Source organism: Durio zibethinus, chromosome 17 (genome assembly GCF_047325235.1).
Source record: "Durio zibethinus cultivar Kanyao isolate XHJ-2024 chromosome 17, ASM4732523v1, whole genome shotgun sequence".
Classification (NCBI taxonomy): domain Eukaryota; kingdom Viridiplantae; phylum Streptophyta; class Magnoliopsida; order Malvales; family Malvaceae; genus Durio; species Durio zibethinus.
Window position 1 is genome coordinate 14,568,118 of NC_143178.1, and position 26,565 is coordinate 14,594,682.

Below are 26,565 nucleotides of genomic sequence, written 5' to 3' on the forward strand. Positions count from 1 at the left end.
GTACCCACTGAGAATAACATTGTTGATCCTCTTACGAAAGCTATGTCCCAGTAGAAACATGATAGGCATGTAATTAAACATGGTATTAGATACTTGAATGATTGGCTTTAGTGCAAATGGTAGATTGTTGGTATTTGCCCTTCAAGCCAAATCATATTTTGGATAAGACATTTTCTTATTTGTAGTATTTTGATATTTGATATCCTATTAAGGTCTTATTTATTTATCATTGAGCTTATTTAAATGTACTTTTAATGTTGATGCTTATACAATAAATTTCTAGAAATAAAAATATAGTTTTGCAAGGGAATTACAATGAGACTATAATTATGACATCATCATTACATAAAAGTTATATGTTCCAAAACAGTTCCTAGTTAATGTTTTATCAATAAAAGGATATTGACAAAAGCTGTTGAGACTAGCACATGGTTATGCTCTTACTTATGAAGCAAGCAAGCAATATCATAAGTTTATTAACCAAATTTGCCTTCTTTTCCTTATTTTACCAAATTTTACTTACACACGAGAAATTTCTTCAATTAGGAGCATAAATTCATGAATTTGTTAAAAATCAAGCAAAAATACCATAAAATCATATGTTATTAGTTTGAGATGAAATATGTTTTTCAAACTAATAGGAAGAAATTTACTATCAAATAAAATCACATGGATTATAATTCTATTTTTATTTATCTTTTGTTCTTTTTTTTTTCCTTCTGTTTTCATTTTGTTTTAATTAATTAATTAATTTTTTAAATAATGATAAATTAATAAATTCATTTCAAAGTTAATATATAATTGAATTAAACATAAGTTTAAAATAAAATATTGTACATGAACTTGATTTAAAATATAATTTAACTAGTGACGCATGAATTAGATATATCTATTTAAATATGTATAGATACATAAATCAATATTATTTAATTCTTAACATGTTCAATGTATATATAAAATACATATATTGAAGATATCAATTCATAAGAAAATTAAAGTTTCTAATAAAAGTTTGATAAAATTCAAAATATATGATAAAAAATAATAAAATTAAAGATTTTAATAAAAAATTGACAAAAATTTACAATCCATTATTATCCCTGAATTACAAGATTGCCATAATTTCGATACTATTAAGCATTCTAAAGATCCAATGCAAACCCTCATGATATATGTCTAAAAAGATAGAGATTTCTAAAATTCAGCTTAAGTTCAAAACATTGTGAATGAAATTATAAGCATCATACTAAGACTTTTTGTTTTCATATTAATGATAAAAAAAGCATGTCTTTTACAACTATGATCATGCAAAAACCAAATAATGAAACAACTTGTCAATCCAATTTGGTCACTAATAGAATTTTTGGCACCAAAAAAAAAAAAAAGAAAAAATAAATAAATAAAAATTGAATTATTTGAGCCAATTCTACTTCTCAATACTACAAAATGTTTAATGAGAAACAATCAACATAATTCCACTAACTGTTTTAAAAAATATATATTAATGTGAAAGGCAAGTCAATATTTAAAAAAAAAAAGCATGTAATGGACCAAAAGAAGCAAAATCTTATAATAGCAATCAACACAATCCATTCTTATGTACATCAAAGGATTTATTAGTGTCTTGAATTATCAAGAAAAAAAATAAGTAGATCGGAGATTCCATCATCAAAGATGTTACATTCATCTTGCTCTCTGGTAGTAAAAAGAACATGTTCCAAGAAAGAGGTAAAAAATATTGAAGCACTTTCAGTTGCCAACAATCATGAGAAAATCAACATTAACATTTTGCCCCACCATACTTGGATTAGTAAAGCTGTACCCAAAACATTATTGTGCAAATATTGACAAAGCTAAATAAGCTTATCAGAAGCATTTTTTTTAAATGTCTCCACTGTTCAGTTTGGCAACTAAGGTCCCTATTTTGCCTGAATTCTCTTCTATTTCACGTTTTTTTAATTGCTTTTACTGGTGAGTCTCTTGCTGCATCAAATGTTTGGTTAGAAAGAATTGTTTAATGATAATGCACATCATTTTTATATAACATAGAACAGATTTATGAAATTTTAAATTAAAAAGTAAGATATGCATATGATTTTAAATTGAGATGACATTTTTTATTTCAAAAATTAAAAAAAAAAAATTGCTAAACGCTAAGATGAGTCAACCATAAATTTTATTTATTTAAATTTATGAGGTATTGATTTAGAAGTAAATGATTTTTATTGCTTCTAAGATTTAGAGATTTAGCTTTAAAAAACTTGTATTTGAATTTTGAATTTTGAATTTCATAGTAAGTTTTTAGATTTGTTTTATCTTAAATTTAAGATAAAATTTATATAAATTGAAAGATTTAAATAAACTTAACTTTTAAAAATTGAATAATTAATTATATAAAATTACTTATAACTGTCCCTATATTTCAATAATATAAACTATCTACATAGGATTATATGTAAGCAGATCTTATCAATTAACCATGCATGTTGTAATATAATATATGATATGATATGATATATGATTAAAATTTAATTTAGTAGTAATTAAAAATAATAAATTCCCACTATCTTAGCCAAAAACAATCTTGAGTTAAAAAAGAAAGAAAAAAAATACAAAAAAATGATTAGTAGTTAACAAAAAAAATATTTATCTTTTTTATTAAAAATAATTTGGTAAATAACACCTCAAGAGAAGATTAGTGTAATTTTCTATAAAAGTAAATATGTTTTTCCCTAACTAATAAAAGTATTTAATTTTAACACAATGTCACTGACTGTATAATTGCTTAACTTCACAAATAGAATTAAAATAATATCATGTCTCATTTTTTAAATTACTTGTTTTAATATATCTTATGATCACCCTGGTAATCCTGCTTGTAAAAACTTCACTAGCAGTAGATGAGATAATTCCTTGTAATAAGAATAAATCATCCACTAGTTATCCCAGGATGGGATTGGAGCATGAGAAGCAAAGGCGCTTAGAAGTTTAAACCAATAGGGTCAAAATCCACAATGCTATTTTAAGATTCTTCATTCAAGAATGAGTTAGCTACTCAAAGTAATTATCTGGGTCAACATATAACTAGACAACTACAAAACAGTGTCATCAGGTGCTGCTAGAAAAGGTTGAAAGGTCATCAGCAATCCAATCACTTCGATTATGTTTAGAATGAAGAAAACCAGTTGGTTACCTGCATATCAACCAAGCCATTTATTCAGGCACTGTTTAAACTAGAAATTTTGTCAATCAATATAGAGAAAGAAAGAGACGTCTTAGGAAAGCTCGAATATAAAAACACTATGGTAAATACCACATTAACTTTGCTCAGTCAACAAATTTTTCCTTTCCTCTCCTTCAAGAAAAATTTTCCTTTCACTCACTGAGTTAAACCTCCAATATGTATCTACTTTTGTATCACATGCAATATGCACAGCTTTCCCAACAAAAGGTAGAGAATGAGTAAATATGCCATTATGTCTAAGAATTCACTTCCGCATGCTAGGTTCCAAACTAATCATTTTCTAGGCAGAATCATCAATAACATCAATTTGTTGCAGTAAAAAAAATTTAAGAAAAATAAAAATTCTTCCTATTTCTCATCTCTTAGAAGCCAGCCATTATCAAAATCACTCATGAAGTTAGTGCAATTTTCTTTTCAAAAATGAAAATTTTCAATTTTATGCCTTCAGAAAATGAAATCTTGCATTTTCTTTTCATAATTATCAGTGCCAGAATAAAGGAAAGGAAAGAGAAAAAAAAATACTGATATTTCGAATTCCGTACTTCAAATGCCAATTATTTCACTAAAATTGCGACAATTTTCAGATATTTATATAATAAAAAAATTATCCATATCAGTCTCAGACAATATTAAGTGATGTCTCCTCAAAAAAATTTAAAGAAAAAAAAAACACTTGATAACCTTGGGTTCCTCAAGAAACTCCACTCATTGTGGCAATATTATGAATATCTATATGTGGTTCAGTTACATGTTATCACTCGAAATACTTGACCACAGAGCTCACATGATTCTTAAAGGCTAATGCAATGGTAGAGGTTATCAACAAGAGAAAACGGACAAGAAGACAAGAGAATACAAAGGTACCTGTATAACATAAAGGTTACCATATACACCTAGGTTCAAAATGAGAAAAAGGTGGAGAGCCAGCAAGCTAGGACGACATTTGGATGCAACGAAGAATCAATGTATGAAATAGATTATTGTGCTTGCATTCATTGAAAAACTAGAGCTTTTTTAAGTTGTTATTTTTCCTCCTTTTGCTTTGAAAGAAAAATGCAGAAAAAAAAAGAAGAAAAAGACTTGATGCAAAAGCAGAGAATATTTGAGTTTCGAAACAAAAAATAAAATAAAATAAAGAATTAGACACTATGCTACAAATTTAACATTCATGGATAACAAAATGCATGATTTTACTTTGATCTAGAGCAATTTTCAGTTTGTTAAATTTAAAAATAAATTTGTGGTTTCTAGTATTTTTAATATATGGTCTTTACTAGTTTTTAGAAATATTGAAAAATAATTACTCTTTGGTACTACCAATTTATGAGTCATATTATGAAACTTTAAAAGAAAGTAATTGAATGTAGGCTGCAACATGATATCATTGTTTTAGAAAACCAAATTCGGTTTATGTCAAGACGATCTACAACAGAAGCAATTCACCTATTGAGGCTTTTGTTGGAGGGTTTTCAAGTGAAACTACATATGGTATTTATTGACTTGGAGAAAGCATACTATAGAGTTCTCCAAGAGGTGTTTTGGTAGGCATTAATGAAGAAAAAAATTCCTTTAAAATATATTAACATAGTTAAAGATATGTATGAAGGAGTTAAAACAAATCTAAAGACGTCTAGGAACTTGATTGATAGCTGTCCCATTACCTTAGGATTGCATCAAGACTCCTCACTAAGTCTTTTTTTTCTTTTCATTAATTATAAATGAGCTCACTAGACATATCCAAGATAAGGTGGCATGGTGTATGTTATTTACCGATGCTATAATCCCAATTACTAAAACTAATAATGATCTTAATACAAGATTAGAATTATAAAATCATATGCTGGAGTCTCAAGCCTTTAAATTGAGTAAATCTAAAACTGAATATATGGAATGTAAGTTCAGCAATCATATGGAAGCAAGTGCAAGTGTAATTAAGTTGGATGGTAAGGTAATGCCAAAAAGTAGTTATTTTTTATATTTAAGATCAATTATTCAGAGTGATGCTAAGATAGAAAGGGATGTAAATCATAGGATTTAAGCATGATAGGTCAGGAGGCGAAGTGTGTTGAGGGTGTTGTGTGATCGTAACATGCCTTTCAAGTTAAAGGCGAATTGTATAAAACAACTATAACACTTGCATTGTTATATGGGATTGAGTGTTGGCCTATTAAGAAGCAACATGAGAAGAAAATGAGCATAGAGGAGAAAAAGATACTTAGATGAATGTGTGATAAGACTAGAAGAAACAAAATAGAAAAAGAAAAAATCTAGAGAAAATTAAGGATAGTCTAAATTGAGGAAAAGATGAGAAAGGCTTGTTTGAGATGGTTTGAACATGTGAAACGTAAGCTTATCTATGCACTAGTTAAGAGAAATGAGTTTTTGAATTTGAAAGAGATCGAAACCTCTAGAGGTAGACCACGAAAGACATGGATGCAAGTAATAAGAAATTATATGAGGGTTAAAGAAATGGATGAAAAGGTTGAGTGGTGCAAGATTCAAAATTACGACCTAACATGATTTCTTTTTTGGCCTTTCATACAACCGATCCAAAGTTATGAAATATAATGCTTAGTTTGTTGTTATTGTTGCGTGGTCTTTACTATATTAATCCTATCAGAAATTTTCATAAACAATGTCAAAAATGATACTGGTTCTAATGTGCTGTCCCTAAATATGTATAAAAGAAAGTACATTAACTTATATGTAGCATTAAAGACTTAGTCATATTAACATTTATCGCACAACAGTAGACTAGTTAAGAATGAACCCTTGTTCTTTCTAAATATTGAACCTTATTCTATTTGTGAGCCATACCATAAAGGAAAACTAATTAAGCTTTCTTCTTGTGGAAAAGGAATTAGAGAGACTATGGTTTTGGAGTTGGTTCACACTAAAATATGTAGTCCTTTGGACCACATGGCTTACGTTTCTGATATTTTTCTAGGTATGATTATCTTTACCTCATGAAACATAATTTAGAAAGCTGTGAAAAATAATCTTAAAAGTCCATTGAAATTATACAAGTATCTCTTGGACGATTTTAATATCTTAAAAGTAATTGTATGATGTCTCAATTGTCACTTTCTAGAACACCACAATTATATGAAGTGGTTTAAAGAATGAATATAACCTTATTAGATATGGCTAGTTTTATGATGAGCATGGCAAGTTGTCAGTATCCTTTTAGGGTTAAGCACTGAAGACAAATATCTATTTATTATATTGATTTCCAACAAAATTAGTCCCTAAAACTCCAAATGAATTATGGGAAGCGAAAGTTCCTAGTCTACAACACTTATAATTATGGCATTGTCCTACACATGTAAGAAATATTAGTAGTAGATAAGCTAGACTCAATGACTAATATATGTTTGTTTATGGGATACATAAAAATAAGTTTTGGTTGCTAATTTTAGAATCTTAGTGAACAAAAGGCTATTGTTAGCAAAAATGCACGTAAATTACATCCATGGTCCCTAATATTTTATTTTGGTTCCACTTTGGTGCCTTAGTTTTAAATTATACCATTTGGATCCTTAACCTTTTAAAGCGATTTCATTTTGGTCTTGTTACACATTTTTCTACTACCAATTTTTAAAAAAATCTAAATGTTGCTTGCCAAAGGAAAGTTAATGTGGCGCACCACATAAGGTAAAACATGGACATTGTCAATTTTAAGAAAATTATATGGTGAAAGGACTAAAATGGTTAATGGAACCATTTTAAAAGGTTAGGGACCCACATGGAACAATTCAAAAGTTACAAATTAAAGTGGAATCAAAATAAACTATTAAACCATGGATGAAATTTATCCATGAAATACTACATTATTAGAAGACGATTATATTGTAAAAGAAAATAAAATCAAAACAGTTCTTGAAGAACAAGTTCCTCAACTTATAACTATGGTGTGAGAGAATAATGAAGAACCCATTATGACTCCCGTTGAACTTGCATAGTCGGAAGAAGCTCGATGTAGTAAAAGGAAAACTAAACCTCTGGTTAAAATACTATGCGAAATAAGATTTATCAAATGGAACCGACAAAACTAGATTATGATCCTTCTACATATGAAGAGGCAATAAATGATCTAAAGCAAAGCATCTTGAAGTTTGAACTTTTTATTTTGATAAGACAATCAAATCAGTTTTGACAAAATTTGGATATCTTGCGTTTACAAGAAAATTAGTGGACGCACAATCACATTTTTTGTTCTTTTTGTTGATGTATCACATCATTAAAAATGATATATGTGGGAAAACACTTATTTACAACTGGTATCAAAGTTAAAAGTCACGGACTTGAGTCCTAATAGTGTTGCTGAATGAGAAATTGTTGATAGATAAGAGGTTCATCGCATCCATCAATTCCATGTGCTCGAACACTGGTATCAAAGTAGAAGGTTCAACTTGGATGCAGTGAGTGTATGATAATATATAGAAGCAAAACATCTAAGTGGTTAATGTATTAAGTCAACCTAAAGTGTAAGCTTGAAAGGGCACTAAGACAACTTAGGCGATAAGGTTGAGTGCTATGACCGAACCTAAAGCGCACTAGAGATATGAGATTGCCTAGCCCAAAAAAGGTGTTAACAAGACTTACTCGCATGGGAGAGCTAAGGTGGGACTTGATTAGAACTCACAAATGAAAAGGGGAGATTGTTGGGATAAGGTTCACATGAGAATAAAAAATTTCATATCACCAAGAAATCTGAATGAGATGTCCAATATATACATGAAGGACCCAAGAAACTAATAACTTAAGTTTTTAGGCTCACATGCTGTCCAATATATATCTCCCCAACATATAGTATCAAAGTTTTAGGTTCTTCTTGGGAAGAAAATTTTTTCAACTTTCATTGTTGAATTCTATTATAGGGCTTCATAGCCAAACTTTTTAAATCTTCAGTCTAAATTTTTCCTTCTTTGGCCTTCATTACATAGAATCATCTCTAGTTAAACCTTTACTATCAAAACTCATTTCACTCTTGAGAAAAATAATCATGCCAGACATAGCAAAATCTGTCACTACTACCCGATTTGAAGAATTAATAACTAGTAAAACCACTAGAGTATTACAAAAGTCTCGGGAAAAAAAAGAGTTAGATAGAGAAAAGATTGAGAAACTAAGAAACCTATTGAAAACTCTTAAAAAGCCTACTGTGGTATGTTTTTTGCGTAAGGTCTCTAGTTCGGATAAAGCTTCTGGTTCTCATGGATTAAATGTCTAGGTTAAGCCTATTAGGAGTTTTTGAGTCATTGACTTAGGAGCTTTATATGGCCTTAAACAGTCTTTTAAGGCTTGGTTCGGGAGATTTGCCAAAGTGATGCTAGCAATGGGATATAAACGAAGTCAAGAAGATTACACATTGGTTATCAAGCACTCTAATTCAAGGAGAGACAGTTATGTTAGTGTATGTTGATGATATAATTGTAATCGAAGAGGAGGAAGAATAGAGAGAAATTTAAATAGTGTTTGACTAGAGAATTTGAGATAAAAAAGCAAAGGAGATTGAAGTATTTCCTAGGAATTGAAGTAGCTCATCCACAACATGGTATTTTCATCTTACAATAGAAATATGTAATGGATTTTTTGAAAGAAACTGAAAAGTTCACATGTAAACTTGCAAATACCCTTATAGATCCTAATCATAAGCTTGGAAAAGCTAATAAAGTTGCTATTGTAGATAGAGAGATGTACTAGAGACTAGTGGGAAGACTCATTTATCTCTCACATACTAGACCTGATATAGCATATGCTACGAGTGTGATAAGTGAATTTATGCATAATCCTAAATAAGTGCACCTACAGGTTGTCTACCGTGTATTGCACTATTTGAAGGCCAATTTTGGGAAAGGTATCTTACTCAAAAGAAATTCAGGACTAGTTCTAGAGACATACAAATATGAATTATGCAGGTTCAATAATTGATAGAAGATCCACTTCATGCTGTTGCCTTTTTCTAGGCAGTAACCTTGTGACTTGGAAAAGTAAAAAACAGAATGTGGTGGCAAAGTCAAGTGCTGAAGCAGAGTTTAGAGCAATGGCTCAAGAAATTTGTGAACTACTATGATTAAAGATTATGGTAAGTGGTGTCCAATATGTATGTATAAACTTTTTGTTGTGCTCCCGTGAGCTCTAAATGTGGCATATCTCCCCAAGAACAAGGTGCAATGTCATGTACAAAAATTTGGCTATCTAATCACTTCTCAATAATGAACATTGGCGAATCATCCTATAAACTCAGGATCAAATTGTTTAGAGATTGAAAAAAAAAAAAAAGATCATTTGGGATTGTCTTAAGTAAATTACACTGACAAGATATTCAAGAAGTTTAACATGCATAATTGCAAGAAAGGGCTTATAAAGTTTAGACACGAAATTCATCTCTCTAAGAGAATGTCTTCTAATATCAAGAGGAGAGAGAAGAGATGAGAAATTGTCCTTATGCATCAATAGAAGGAAATTGCCCTGTTGCTATGACAATTGTTATGCAGTCAACATTGTGAGTAGATACTAGTCTAATATCAACCTTTAACATTAGACAAAGTGAAACACATTTAAATATCTAAACTGAACTAAACACTATTGTTTAGTGATTAATGGAAAAGATTTTAGTTGTAATAGGCTATTCAAATTTAGATTTTCAATCAAACATGGATGATAGAAAACCAAAATTTAGGTTTGTGTTCACTTACTTAGGAAGCAATAAAAAGGAGAAGTTTCAAGCAAGATACTAATGCAGATTCCACTAGTCAAATAGAGTATGTTGTCATAAGTTAAGCTGTATGGATTTGAAAATTAGTATAGGTGTGTGGAGTTGTTCTTTCTACAGAGTCTCCTACTACTCTTTATTGCAATAATAATGGAATAGTACAACATGCTGTGGAGCCAAGACTATGTGCTGTAAAACTATACCACGGACTCCTTATGAATTTAAAAATGAGAAAAGCCTAGTATCTTCACGATTCTTCTCATAGACATCAAACATTGGGTTTCAAAGCAAGATTATCTTATATGCCTTAATTGTTCTAAGGGCTATGTGAGTATGATAAGGAATGATTTGAGTAGAATCCTTAAATCCAAATTTCCTAAGTGGGGATTTTCCATATATTAGTGAACTTAAAATTCCTCTTTAATAAATGAATTGTGAGAAGTTGATGTCCGAATTCCCAAAGAGCCATTCCATTCTATCAAGATAAGGATGAGGATTCAATCATTGAATATTGTCAATAATGAGAGAGACGTATTGTCAAGTGGTGTCCATGAAGGAACAAGAATGGAACTGTGAGAAAACACTTATTTAAAGCTAATTACAATATTTATATTTGTATCTCTAGAATTAAGTATTTGTATCCCTAAAATTAAAGACAGAAAATTAGGATAGACAACCCTTCAATTATAAGTCAGTTTTAGAAAAATTTAGTTTCGTAGTTTACCCACTAGTTAGTTATATATAAACCTAAGGGGATTGTATAATTCTTTATGAGCAGTTCTTCAATACACATTTAGTTTTACTCTTAATTTTCTACACAGTTTTATTTCTTAGTTTTTTCACGTGGTATCAGAGATTTAGACTCTTCATGGGAAGAAAATTTTTTCAGCCTTCATTGTTGAATTCTATTTCCAGGCTTCATAGCCAAATTTTGTTAAATCTTTTAATCTTATTTTTTCCTTATTTGGCCTTCATTGTCTAGATTCATCTCTGATTAAACCTTTACTATCAAGACTCATTCAGTCTTAAGGAAGATAATCATGCCAGAGAGTGCAAAATCTATCACTACTACCCAATTTGAGAAAGTGACAACTGGTAAAACCATCGAAGTACTGCAGAAGTTTCAACAAAAAAAGTTGGATAGAGAAGAGATTGCTAAACTAAGAAATCTATTGAAAACTTTTGAAAAACCTACTAAGGTATATTTTTTGGGTAAGGTCTCTAGTTCAAGTAAAGCTTTTGGTTCTCATGAATTAAATGTCTTGATTAAACCTATTATGAGTTCTTGGCTCATTGACTCAGGAGCCATAGACCATATGACGCATTCCTCATAGAAGTTTAGCACATATACCCTATGTCCTAGTAATAAGAAAATTGTTGTTGCAAATGGTGCACTTACTATAGTAGCAGAATTAGAAGATGTTCAAATTAATCTCTCGTTTGTTCTTCAAAATGTTCTTCATGTTCCTATATTATCTACTAATCTGATATCTATACAAAAACTTACCAGAGACATGAATTGCAAAGTGACTTTTTATCCCTCTTATTGTGAATTTCAATACCAAAGGTTGGGAAAAAAAATTGAACTTGCTGAGGAAAAAGATGAACTATACTATCTTAAGACATCAAACAATAGAAGTCACATCAAGAATAGTTTACCTTTGTCATTTCTTTCTAAAAAATCTCCCAACAAAGCGAAAATCTGATTTTATCATTTTCGTCGTGGACATCCTTCTTTTGTAACTTTGAAAAACATGTTTCCTTTTTTGTTCAAAGAATTAAATGTTGAAAATTTTCATCGTGATGTTTGTGAACTTGCAAAACATAGACGTATGTCTTTTACAATTAGCAATAAAATAAGTTTTATTTCTTTTTACTTGATTCATAGTGACATATTGGATCCCTCTACAATTTTTAATATTTCTGATGCAAAGTGGTTTGTTTTTTTCATAGATATTGTACCAAGGTCTCTTTGATATTTTTACTTAAATCCAAATCAGATGTGAATAGTGTGTTTTTAAGTTTTCAAAACATGATCCAAAATCAATTTAGAGTGAAAATCAAGAGATTTAAGTCTGATAATACAAGAGACTATTTCAACCAGAGCTTATCTACCTATTTACAAAAAAGATGAGATTATCCATGAGTCATATATTTAGTTTAGAATTCTAAATAGAGTCAAATCAATATCCATACTTTTTTGTATTGTATCTAATGTATATTGCATATAATGTATACAAAAAATAAAAATAAAAATAAAATATATATAATATATAAATATATTATATATTAAATATAAAAATTAAACTTTAATACCATAAACAACCTCACCTAAGATATTTGGTTGTACATCATTTGTTCATGTTCACACTCATAATAAGAGAAGTTGGATCCTAAAGCAATTAACTGCATTTTTGTGGGGTATTCATCAACATAGAAAGGGTATAAGTGCTATCATCCTCCCACCAAAAAATTTTGTATCTGTAGATGTCACTTTTGAAGGAAGTAAACTATTTTTTACTCAATCTTATCTTCAAAGGGAAACTTCATTCATGAAAGATAAAGACAACTTTTTTTGCTTGATTTGTCCTCTTCAACATTTTCACCATTAATTCTTGTGAGCCTAAACCCATTTCTTCTGAGTCCAAGTCAAACACTCAATTTGAGTCTAAACCCATTCCAAACACAAAAGATGTGACAAAGGATAATATTATTCTTGATTCTATGAAAAAATTACAGGTATACTCAAGAAGGAAAGTTCCAAATCCTGAACTAGTGCAAGTCCAAAAACCTCATCCTAACTCTAGAAATAAGGTAACTATAGTCTTTGACTCTGTTTCTCAAAATGAGCATTAATCTCCTAAAACTATAACTAGTGATTACTATCTGTCTATAGCCATTAGAAAAGGAACCAAAGAATGTACAAAGCATCCACTATACCCAATCTCTAATTTTGTGTCATTTGAAAAATTCTCACCATCCCACAAAAATTTCCTTGTGAGCCTAAAAACTATTTTTATTCCAACAATATTATCCAAGGCATTATCCAGTAAGAAATGGAAGCAAGCCATGAAAATAGATATAGAGGCCTTAAAGAAAAATAAGACATGAGAACCGGTAGAGTTGCCTAAAAGAAAAAATCCAATTAAGTGTAAATAGGTTTTCATTATAAAATACAAGGCAGATGGTACTGTTGAAAGGTATAAAACCATGTTGGTGGCTAAGGCTACACTTAACTTATGGTGTGGATTATCAGAAAACTTTCACTCCAATTGCCAAGATAAATACAATTAGGATTTTGTTATCATTGGCTACAAATTACAATTGGCATTTATAGCTTCAACAATTTGATGTAAAGAGCGCTTTTCTTCATGGTGATTTGGAAGAAGAAATATATATAAAGGTTTCACTGGGATTTGGAGGTCATCTAGAAGCAAACAAAGTATGCAAGGTGAAAAAAAGCTTTATATGGCCTTAAACAGTCTCTTATGGCTTGGTTCGAGAAATTTACCAAAGTGATGCTAGTAATAGGATATAAGCAGAGTCAAGATCACATTGTTTATCAAACACTCTAATTAAAAGAGAGTCACAATTCTATTAGTATATATTGATGGTATAATTGTAACCGGGGAAGATGAAAAAGAGAGAGAATCTCTAAAATAGTGTTTGGCTAAAAAATTTGAGATAAAAGAGCTAAGGAGATTGAAATAGCTTACTCACAGCATGGTATTTTCATCTCACAATAGAAATGTGATAGATCTTTTGAAGGAAATTGGGAAGCTCACATGAAAACCTGTAAATACCCCTACAAATCCTAATCATAAACTTAGAAAAGCTAATGAAGATGTTGCTGTAAATAGAAAAATGTACCATAGATTTAATTGGAAGACTCATTTATCTCTCACATACTATACCTGATATAGCATATATTGCGAGTGTGACACGTCAATTTATGCATAATCCTAAAAAAGTGCATTTATAGGGCTATCTATCGTGTATTGCACTATTTGAAGGCCAATCTTGAGAAAGGTATCTTATTCAAAAAAAATTCAAGGCTGGTTCAAGAGGCATATACAAATGCGGATGATATAGGTTTAGTAACTAATAAAAGATCCACCTCAGGCTATTGCACCTTCTTAAGTGATAATCTTATGACTTGGAGGCGTAAAAGCCAGAATGTGATAGCAAGATTAAGTGTTGAAGCAACGTTCAAAGTAATGACTCAAGGAATTTGTGAACTACTATGGTTAAAGATCATCCTAAAAAAGTTGAAGATCAAGTGGGATGGACCAAAGAGACTCTATTGTGATAACAAGTCTACAATAAGCATTGCATATAATCCTGTGCAACATGACAAAACGAAACAGATTGGAGTAGACCTGCATTTCATAAAAAAGAAACTAAACAATGGGTTGATTTGTACACCGTATGTATCAACCAAGGATCAACTTGCAGATATGTTGACTAAAGCTCTTAGCAATGCAACATTTCAAGAAATTATTTTCAAGCTAGGGATGGAAAACATCTATTCACCAACTTGAGGGAGAGTGTGAGAAAACACTTATTTATAGCTGGTTATAATATTGTAATATGTATATTTATTGTATCTCTAGAATTAAGTATTTGTATCCTTAAAATTAAAGACAAAAAATTAGGATACACAATCCCTCAATTATAGAATTAGTTTTAGGAAGATATAATTTCTTAGTTAACCCACTAGTTAGTTGTATATAAGCCTAAGGTGCTAGTGTAATTCTTTATAAGCAGTTTTTCAATATATATTCAATTTTACTCTTAGTTTTCTACGCAGTTTTATTTCTTAGTTTTTTGACATAAACTATTCCTCAACCTCATTCCATTGATAGTAATGAACCAATTTTCTCTAAGAAAGCCAAAACAACTTCTAAAAATGGATGGTTGCCATAAAAATGAGCCAAGAGTGAAGTACATCAATTACTAAATCTTTCACATGAAAATGGAGCTATTTCAAACAAATAGGTTTTGAAAATCAAATATAAGGCAGATGAATTAATTAACAAACATAAGACCAAATTGGTATGGAAAGGTTATTCCTAACATGAAAGGGTAGATTATGAAGAGACTTTTTTTCTAGTTGTGAAGTTTTTCTCTATTGTATCATCTTGTCAGTTGTTGCACATCTAGATTTGGACTTGTTCTTAATGGATGTAAGGATTCACTTTTCAATGGGGAATTAGATGAAAAAATCTCTATAGATAGTCAAAAGGCTTTGGGCTCAAAGATCAAGAATGCAATGTGTGTTTACTTAAACTGCTCTCTCTAAAGTGTAAAACGCTCGTTTTGGCAGTGATACTTTCTTTTCCATCAAGCCATTACTTTTATTCATTTTGAGTTTATGGAAGAAAACTATTATATATGTCAAAAATTTGAGAAGTTCATTCCTTCACTTTATTTGGATGACATTCTTTAACCTAAGAATCATGAGATGCCAATTGATGACACTCGAAATTGGTCCTATAAACTTGAGATGAAAGACAATGGTCAAGCTGATTAAATTTTGAGAGTAAAGATCCAAAGGGATTTGCTCCAATAGATACATACATATGTCCTAAGAAATATACAATAAAGAACTTCAAAATATTTCTAATTGAAAGATAACAAGTCCATTAATGCTCCATTGATAATGAGTCAAATTCTTACTGTTCTAGCCCAAAAAAATTTGTACTGTTGACAAATGCCCTAAAAAAAAAGCAATGAATGGCTAACGTTTCTTATACCAATGCCATTGGTTTATTAATGTACACTATCATGTATACTCAATCAAACATTTACTTTATTTAATTTAGTGGTAATTTGATATAACACTCCCTACTCAGTTCTTTCTTGTCAAATCACATACTCTATTTTTATATAAACGATAGCAACGAACAAATATTTCAAAGATAAAAATGTTCTTTGATGCCTAAAGGGTTTGAGTTAGAGATGATTGAATATGAGTCCAATCAAGTGGACCTAAACCCATAAGGACATCTACATGGACCTATTAAATTAAAGAGGTTAATTGAGTTTTAAGTCAAGTAAAGCATACTAACACTCCTATTTGGGTTAAGTTAGAATCCTACTCCTCATAGGACTATAAACATGCTGTACAAAAGCCAAAACTTGTGGAAATTAACTTAAATGAGGATTCCAATTATCATACTAAAATTTGTCTCATAAAGTCTCTCTAGTCTAATCCTTGGGTAACCACCGAGAACCCTAAGACTTGGAGTACGAAGGATTATGGACAACTCTACTAGCTACTCCATAGGCAAGAAGGATCAAGAAACAATTCAAAATAGATGAAAAAGCAAAACCTAAAAGTTCATGAAGCAAGCATTAATCAAACAATCTTTGGAAATTTGGATTGGAATTTGAGTAGGTGAACCTTAAACCTATTTGTTTGCCTTCATTCTTCTGTATACCAAATTTCAAGGAAACAAAAACAATATAACAAGTAGCAAAAGTAAAAATACGAAATGAAGCCTAAGGAACTAGAAGATAAGGCCACTCATGCTTTAAAACATAAAAAAGTAACCCATTATATATTCAAATTAGACAAAGCATTTTAAAATCGGCCTCCCTAAAAATTATTCAAAATGAATATAGTCAACTTCTAGAGAACGTTTCAAAGTGGTATCAACAATCATTATCATCCTAATAATGGACCGATATGAAAATATTTGATATGGAGAACTCGCCACTCAAACATAGATAGTGTGTGATCCTAAAATGAGCTATTATGATACTATATTTAACCAGCAATGTGGAAGACTTTTACCTGGAAGAAAGAAAGCATTCCCTCGATTTTGTGCCCAAGAAAAGCTGCACAATAAATATTAATGACTAAACATTCTATACAAGTTCTGTTACGGCAACACATTAATATAATTTAATGTTGAATAATGTACATATGTTTGAAACTAATTACAGTACATAAAACACTGCCAAGATATATAAATATTAACACTTGGTTAGGCTACTAAAAAACAATGGGGTATGAAAAAGCAACAAAAACTTCACTGTGATGTCAATTAATATCATGATAGAATAAAGATGACCAGATTATTATTACAACAAGAAAGGCAACATAAAGGATTAGATTGCACCTGTTCAGTTATTGATCTACAAATAATTGAAAGTGGGCATTGGTGCACAACAAAAAGATTATGGTTATGGACCGGCCGTCCAACAAGGATAAGATGAATAATAGTTCACTACAAATAAGTATTTCTCATTGTGGGAAAACACTTATTTACAACTGGTTGTAATCTTGTAATCTGTATATTTATATTTGTATTTTTAGAATTAAATATTTGTATCATAGAATTAAGGAAAAAAAATTAGGATAGACAATCCCTCAATTGTAGGATCAGTTTTAGGAAGATTTAGTTTCCTAGTTTACCCATTTGTTAGTTGTATATAAACCTAAGGTGCTTGTATAATTCTTTATGAGCAGTTTTTCAATATACTTCAATTTTACTCTTAGTTTTCCACATAGTTTTATTTTTTAATTTTTTCACATGGTATCAAAGATTCAGTTTTACTCTTAGTTTTCCACAGTTTTATTTCTTAGTTTTTTCACATGGTATCAGAGCTTTAGGCTTTTTTTGAGAAGAAAATTTTTTCAGCCTTCATTGCTGAATTCTATTTCAGGCCTTCATAGCCAAATCTTGTAAAATCTTTCAGTTTTATTTTTTCCTTCTTTGGCCTTCATTGCCTAGAATCCTCTCTGGTTAAACATTTATCATCAAGGCTCGTTTTAGTCCTAAGAAAGATAACTATGCCCGAGATAGTAGAATTTGCCACTACTACCCTATTTGAAGAAGTGACAACTGAAAAAATCACCGAAGTACTACAAAAGTCTTAGGAACAAAAAAAGTTGGACAAAGAAAAGATTGAGAAACTAAGAAACCTATTGAAAACTCTCAAAAAGCCTAATGGTGTATGCTCTTTGGGTAAGGTCTCGAGTTCAGATAAAACTTCTAGATCTCATAGATTAAATGTCTCGATTAAGCCTATTACGAGTTTTTGGATCATTGACTCAGGACCCATAGATCATATGACACATTCTTCACAAAAGTTTAGTACATATACCCTGTATCCTAGTAATAAAAAAATTGTTGCAAATGGGTCACTTATTATAGTGGTAGGATTAGGAGATGTTTAAATTAATCTCTTGTTTGTTCTTAAAAATGTTCTTCATGTTCTCAGATTGTCTACTAATCTAACATCTACACAAAAACTTACTAGAAATATGAATTGCAAAGTAATTTTTTATCCCTCTTATTATGAATTTCAGGACTAGAGTTCGAAAAAAAAATTAGACTTGCTAATGGAAGGATGGACTATACTATCTTGAGACATCAAACAATACAAATAATATCAAGAATAGTTTACCATTGTCATTTCTTTCTGAAAAATCTCCCAATAAAGATAAAATCTGACTTTATCATTTTCGTCTTGGACTTCCTTTTTTGAAACTTTGAAAAACATGTTTTCTTTTTTGTTCATAGGATTAAATGTCAAAAATTTTCATTGTGATGCTTGTGAACTTGCAAAGCATAGACACATGTCTTTTCCAGCCAGCAATAAAAGTTCTACTCCATTTTACTTGATTCATAGTGACATATGGGGTTCTTCTACAATTCTTAATATTTCTGGTGCAAAGTGATTTGTTTTTCTCATGGATGATTGTACCAAGGTCTCTTGGATATTTAACTTAAATACAAATCAGATGTGAATAGGGTGTTTTTAAGCTTCCAAAACATGATCCAAAATCAATTTAAAGTGAAAACTAGGAGATTTAGGTATGATAATGCAAGAGACTATTTCAACCAGAGTTTATCTACCTATTTTCAAAAAGAATGGATTATTCATGAGTCATCTTGTATTAATACTCCACAGTAGAATGGAGTGGTAAAGAGGAAAAACAGTCATTTACTAGCCACAACCCGAGCTTTACTTTTTCAACCAAATGTACCTAAATCCTACTAGAGGGAAGCTATTCTCACTGCCACACATATTATAAATAGGTTACCTTCAAGGGTTTTGGGATTTAAAACTACTATGGAACTACTCTCACAATTATATCCCAACTTTAATACCACAAACAACCTCACCTAGGATATTTGATTGTACATCATGTGTTCATATTCACAGTCATAATAAGGGGAAGCTGGATCCTAGAGCAATTAAGTGCATTTTTGCGGGGTATTTATCAACTCAAAAAGAGTATAAATGCTATCATCCTCCTATCAAAATATTGTGTCTGTAGATGTCACTTTTAAAGAAAGTAAACCATTTTTCACTCAACCTTATCTTCAAAGAGAGATTTCCTTCATGGAAGATAAGGATAAAGATTTTTTTTTGCCTGATTTGTCCTCCTCTTCAATATTTTCACTCATTAATTCTTCCGAGTCAAAACCTGTTTCTTTTAAGTCTAAGTCAAACATTGAATTTGAGTTTGAACCCATTCCAAACACAGAAGATGTGACAAAGGATAATATTGTTCTTGATTCTATGAAGGAATTACAAGTGTACTTAAGAAGAAAAGTTTCAGATCCTAAACCAATGCAAGTCCAAGAACCTAATCCTAGCTCTGGAAGTGAGGTAACTACAGTCTTAACTTTTTTTCTCAAAATGAGCATGAATCTCTTGAAACTATAACTAGTGATTATGATCTGCCTATTGCCATTAAGAAATGAACCAAAAAATGTACTAAGCATCCACTATACCTAATCTCTAATTTTATGTCATTTGAAAAATGTTCACCACTCCACAAAAATTTCCTTGTGACCTAAACACTATTTCTATTCCAACTATATTATCCAAGGCATTATCCAGTGAGAAATGAAGGCAAGCTATGAAAATAGAAATGGAGACCTTAGAGAAAAATAAGACATAAGAACTAGTAGAGTTGCCTAAAGGAAAAAATCCAATTGGGTGTAAATGGGTTTTCATTGTAAAATACAAGGCGAATGGCACTGTTGAAATGTACATAGCCAGGTTGGTAGCTAAAGGCTACACTCAAACTTATGAAGTGGATTATCAAAAAACTTTTGCTCCAGTTGTCAAGATGAGTGCAGTTAGGATTTTGTTATCATTGGCTACAAATTACAATTGACAGCTTCAACAATTTGATGTAAAGAATGCTTTTTTACATGGTAATTTGGAAGAAGAAATATATATGAAGGTTCCACCAGGATTTGGAGGTCATCTAGAAGCAAACAAAGTATGCAAGCTGAAAAAGCCTTTATGTGGCCTTAAACAGTCTCTTAGGACTTGGTTCGAGAGATTTGCCAAAGTGATGCTAGTAATGGGATATAAACAGAGTCAAAGAGATCACACATTGTTTATCAAGCACTTTGATTCAAGGAGAGTCATAGTTCTATTAGTGTATGTTGATATAATTATAACCGGAGATGATGAAAAAGAAAATCTCTAAAACAGCATTTGGCTAAAGAATTTGAGATAAAAGAGCTAAGGAGATTGAAGTACTTCCTAGAAATTGAAGTAGCTCATTCACGATATAGTATTTTCATCTCACAACAGAAATATGTGATAGATCTTTTGAAGGAAATTGGGAAGCTTGCATATAAACCTGCAAATACCCCTATAGATCCTAATCATAAACTTGAAAAAGCTAATGAAGATACTATTCTAGATAGAGAAATGTACTAGAGATTAGTTGAAAGACTCATTTATTTCTCACATACTAGACTTGATATAGCATATGCTGTAAGTGTGATAAATCAATCTATGAATAATCCTAAAAAAGTGCATTTACAAGCTATCTACCTTGTATTGCATTATTAGAAGGCCAATCTTGGGACAGGTATCTCATTCAAAAAAAATTTGAGACTGGTTCTAAAGGCATATATAGATGCTGATTATGCGAGTTCAATAACTAATAGAAGATCCACCTCAGGCTACTACACTTTCCTAAGTAGTAATCTTGTGACTTCGATGAGTAAAAAACAGAATGTAGTGGCAAAATCAAATGCTAAAGCAAAGTTTACAGCAATGGCTCAAGGAATTTATGAACTATATAGTTAAAAATTATCCTAAAAGACACGAAAATCAAGTGGGATAGACCAATACGACTATTGTGATAACAAGTCTGCAAAAAGCATTGCATACAATCCTGTGCAACATGATAGAACAAAACACATTGAAGTGGAATGACATTTCATAATGGAAAAACTAGATAGTGGGTTGATTCGTACACCGTATGTATCAACCAAAGGTCAACTTGCAATTGTGTTGACTAAAGGTCTCAGTAATACAATATTTCAAGAAATTATTTCCAAGCTGAGAATGGAAAACACCCATTCACTAGCGTGAGGGGGAGTGTGAGAAAACACTTATTTACAACTAGTTATAATCTTAGAATCTGTATATTTATATTTGTATCTCTAAAATTAAGTATTTTTATCCCTAGAATTAAAGACAAAAAATTAGGATAAATAATCCTTCAATTATAAGATCAATTTTAGGAAGATTTAGTTTCCTAGCTTACCCACTAGTTGGTTGTATATAAATCTAAAGTGCTTGTATAATTCTTCATAAGTAGTTTTTTAATATACATTCAGTTTTACTCTCAGTTTTTCACACAATTTTATTTATTAGTTTTTTCATAGATTCCTCCAAAATTCCTTGCTAGCTAGTCTAAAAACATTCTTAGTTGAAATCGCTAATTCTAAATAGTTTAAGAAAAAAATCTCAAAATCACCAATGTCTTCTTAGGTATTATCTAAAATTAGCTAATACATAAAAAAAACCCTAAACAAGAACTGAAAAGATCCTTAACCATAATTTAAGCAAGATTAAAAGCCATTTTTTCTTGGCCAAACATTAAAATCCAATTTCATTGCACTACAATTATGCTCAAAACAGCTGTGGACCTTTTATGTGTAGGATGATGGACATCATCAGATAAAAATTATGCTATCCAATTCCGATGGGATGATTTTTGGGCTAGGAGTAGAGATGGCAACAGGGAGGCCAGGTTTGGGTTTGAATTCAGTCATTACAGAGTTAAGTCAGTCTTGGGTCATGAAATTTTCAGTCATCTTGGGTTTGGGTCACTTCAAGATTGGGTCATTTCTAGTTTGGGTCACTTCAAGCATGAGTTATTTTTGACTCATGTTTTGCTTTCAAGTTAATTTGGCTTGAGTGTTTTAAAATGAACTTGAATTGAGTCTAAGTTTATGTCATTTCTTTAACAATTAAATTAAAGTGATATATATTCTAGACGTATCATTTATTTAATTAAATTGAAGTTCATTATAAGAAAATAATATATATTTTGCTTAGTTTAATTTTTGGGTCATTTTCCAATCAGGGTCAGGTTCAAGTTCATTGATCAAACAATTCAGATTCAGGTCAATTTTGAGTTTGGTTGATTCGGCTTTGAGTTGGTTCAGGTTTGGTTTCTTGAATTTTGGAGTCAATTCTGGTCGGTATAAATTCAAGTTTGGGTTTGGATTTGAGTTAGCTTTGTCAGCTCTAGATAAGAGGTTGTTAATCCTCAATTTCATGTTGCTATTTTATCCCTATGGTATATTTCTTTAAAAATTGTATTTAACATACAATAATGTGAGGAATAATTTTGGCCAATAACCAAAAAATAATCCTATCCAACTCTTGGTAATCTTGCATATAGAAATCATGGTATAGGATAGAAAAAATGATCCTATCCCATTCTTTTCTTTGCAACAAAATATATATGATAGAATGATATCCTCTAATGCCATCTATGTCAATATCGCATCTTATTTTATACTTGCATCATTTTATCCACCAAATGCATACATAATGTACATATTGCAGCATCCAGAATAAGCTCAGTATATAATGCAGCACCAAATTAAATATGAAACTTACAGTGAACCACCGGCAGCTGGACCAACTGCTTTGAATAGGGACATAGCAGACATTGAAATTCCATTTGCAGTCCCTCTTTGCTCTTGCTTCTGATATCAGGGTTAAGCAAAGCTTTTAACTCAATACTTTTACTTACATTATATAAATAACTTAAAACTACAGAAATCTTATATACATCAGCATACACATGTATGAAAGAAGAAAGCAGTATTACCACAGCTCTGTTTTGTAGAAGGAACAAGCCTGTAGTGATTGATACCTGATTACATTTTAGAAATTGATACGTCAAATGTATAAGGGAAACCACAGGCAAGTATGCACATTCCTTTTTTTCTCTTTTATCCATCTTTGAAAACTAACCAGCAACTATTAATATTTTACACAATTTAAAGAAAAGGTCTATACGAAAGTAGTGAAGATAGACACAAGTATTTCCTTTGTTCCATCTTAGGAGTTTATGAACTTACAAGTCTGTGTCTATATCTAAAATTGTCAGCTCCTATTTGCACAAAGATGTTTGTAGTATTAGAAAAAAGTATACAAAGAGAAGCTCAGATCAAATATACATAATAGTCACAATCAAGGTTTTTCTTTATCTCAAATCTAATTTTATACTGCATCTGTGATGCTAAGAATGAGGATGTTTTTGCTGACACAATCTAAAATCATCTAATTAAGATTTTTGACATTAGAACCAAACAAAAAGGCAAGCAAACCAACTAACACGCTAACTGGGAGACTGTGCCTCTCTGTCTGTGTGCATTATAAAAATATACTCATCAGACCTAAATATTATTTGCTCAACATTCATTATTGTAAAGACCCAAAACTTCAATAATCTAAATCCAATTGATTGCTTCAAATATAATAGAGAATAGAGATCATAGGGATAATACATAAAAGTCTAGGGCTAAAGCTGTATTATGACAAAAATAGCAGGAGGCATCAGAAGAGTTGCTTAAGGATTGGTCAAGAAATAGTCTCCAAGTATTGTCAAGCATGTCTTTAGCTAGTCCAGATCCCATTCTGTCAACTAGAAATAGTAAATATTAACTAATTTCAGTTCTGATAAATAAAAATGCATTTAAAATTGGCATAATATAATACCTAACAAGATGTAAACAGAGTGATAGCTTAGTTCACAACGATTTAATACAAAAAGATGAAAAAAAAAACTTGGGAGCGTATCAGGAACAAGAAGGCCAGAATGAAAAGGCATAAACTGTTTTGTTTCCCTCTTTACATTCCTACGCACTCAATGATTGCTTTGTCATGAATTCTCAATAGACTGCCTACAAAATACCACTTGTTTTCTCTGCAACCTTCAGAATGAAAGCAAAGAGGCAAAGACCATTTGTTAGTTCTTGTTCTTTCTACAAAGAATTCTGGTATGAAGTTCTTCCAACAAATGAACGATGAGTGACCGGGATTTTGGGTTTTTTTTTTTTTTTGGCCAATGGGATTTTGAATTCAATTATTGGGATTTCTCCATTGAGTAGGGTCATTTCGGGGGAAGTTGATCATTTATGATGAAAAAGATGAGCTTCAAGAGAATGATTCAAAGTTCTTGTAGAGTGGAACCAGGCAGTTCCAAGCATGAGATAGATCTTCCAAAGAACAAGGCTTTTTTCGAATAAGCCAATTCATTTGGAACCCTGCGGATCCACTCTTTTTCCTATTCAAAGATCAACCCTTTGTCTCTGTACTTTCACACTGAGAATTTTTTGTAGATGAAGAGACATCAAATGGGCTTCTTACTTCCCAAACAGATCCTCCTACATCTATAAATAAATGTTGGTTTATCAAGAATACGCAATAAAAGCACTTCAAATTGTTGATTCATTGCCAAAGATGGCTTACAACCAATAGTTCCTTATCTAATGGATTTTTCCGTTCTAATAGTCCATTCAAGAGTTATCAGTATTTATCAAATCTATTTCTATCTAATGGAAGGCTGTTGGATCATATGACAAAGACATAGTCGGGAAGAGGATGGCTTTTCCCAAATGAAATGAAAATTGGATTCATGTAAAAGGAGAAAGGTTTCCCATTACTTAACCGGAAAGATATGTGGCCATGAAATAGGGATTAAGTGGAACGAATTGATGGAATGGTAGAGTTGTGGAAACACCTGTTTCTTCCATATTTTGGACCTTAGCTCCATGGAACAATATGCTACTACTAAAACATGGAAGAAATGAAATCTTAGATCAAAACACTATGTATGGGTGATATGAATTGCCTAAACGAGAATTCTTGAACAGCAAACAACCAGAGCTATTACTCACCGCATCAAAAAATTTCCATTAATGAAAGATGTAAATCCATTGGAAAATAACAAAATACGCAAGTCAGACGAAATGGTTGTTGCTATTTGCTCCCATAACGAATCATTGGTTTAACTGAATAACTAAATAAAATAGATAGACCTTTCTCTTCATCTCAAGTCAATGGATCTTCTCAACTAGAGGATCCCCTACATGGATAATACACATTCCAGTTGACCGAGCCTAATTCTAACTGTTTTGTTCCAAAGCAAAGATATCAGCCCAATCACATTTATAGAGGAAGACCTTCACAGTTCAGGTGCTTAAATTTGCTTAGTCTGTCTATTATATAAATGATCTGGAGAGAAACAATGGTAAGAAGCATGGTAAAACTCCTAATTCTGTCAATAATCTAGACTATTGACTTGCTTCTATGATCATATCAAGATGCAGCAGCTACTTCCAGCTAGCAGCCACTTCAGCTAATATTGAATTATATAAGCAAAGGATTCAAGTTTGATTTTCTTTCCTGTGGTCTAGTATTAGAAAGCTGTATATTATCGGTGGTTTTTTACCTCTGCAACTGAATATTTGCTTTGTATGAACAGTAGAAGTATTTCCCTGCTCGGTTAAATAAAATTTTATATCATCACAAAAAAGTGCATTTAAAACACTTAACTGGAGCATGCACTTACAGAGAGCACATTCTTCAGCACAGATGCAGAGTCAATCAAGAGCATGAGGCTCAAGCCTTTTAGCATAGCTATAAAAGGGTAAGTGAACAGCAATGGTATGCTCAATACCTACAAAGGAACAGGTCAAATATCACATAAAATAATTTACGAAAGAAGGAAATGACATATAAATATCACAAAAAAAAAAAATTTTGAGCATGAAGGAAATACCGCTCCAATGCGAGATACCATTACTGGGCCCAAATTCCTCTCGATGAGTGGGTATAAAAATAGTTGGAAGAGCAGCAGACCACAGCCTGGCAGTTATAAGACTAAAATGAAAATAGAAATGAAAAAAGAAAAAAGTTATTGATGCAATGCTAAGAAACATATTGGATACCTTTTTGTGTATTAACGTATATGAGAGATATGCATTTTACTAATAGGAAATTTCATGCTGTAAAACAGATGCTTTTTTACCATCTTTGCAGTAAAGTTATCATCATTTAATGTTTATCCAGAAGTTCCTCAGAGCTTGTTTTAAGATTTTTATATGCCAATGCCAAGGCTATTTCCTGAATATAAATTTTCGGTATGGGAACCACCACCAGTACCCTTAATTCTGGACATAATGATTTCAAAAAGCAAGAAAAGCTCAAAAAAGTATCCCACCAAGGATAGTACAGTGAGGTAGTTCCTGCTATAAGAATATAGGAAGAAGTAAAATTCGTTTAAGAAAAATTCAGCAGAAATAGC

At 31.2% G+C, this 26,565-nt stretch overlaps 1 protein-coding gene across 8 annotated transcripts in view; it reads right to left on the reverse strand.

Moving 5' to 3' along the window:
* Positions 1 to 2,876: 2,876 nt before the first annotated feature.
* Positions 2,877 to 26,565, reverse strand: part of LOC111282342 (protein ZINC INDUCED FACILITATOR-LIKE 1-like) — a 36,005-nt gene continuing 12,316 nt past the window's right edge. For 3 of the 8 annotated variants that reach the window (XM_022870403.2, XM_022870412.2, XM_022870388.2), the window contains 6 exons: positions 26,041 to 26,126; positions 25,831 to 25,938; positions 23,083 to 23,127; positions 22,869 to 22,957; positions 16,762 to 16,805; positions 2,877 to 3,193 (listed from right to left, as the gene is read on the reverse strand). In XM_022870403.2, coding sequence (XP_022726138.1) covers positions 3,093 to 3,193; positions 16,762 to 16,805; positions 22,869 to 22,957; positions 23,083 to 23,127; positions 25,831 to 25,938; positions 26,041 to 26,126 — 473 coding nt within the window. In that variant the 3' untranslated portion in view covers positions 2,877 to 3,092. Of the gene's footprint in view, positions 3,194 to 16,761; positions 16,806 to 22,864; positions 22,958 to 23,082; positions 23,128 to 25,814; positions 25,939 to 26,040; positions 26,127 to 26,565 lie in introns of those variants that run through there. The other 5 variants (XM_089746494.1, XM_089746496.1, XM_022870396.2 and 2 more) reach the window with 4 other exon arrangements.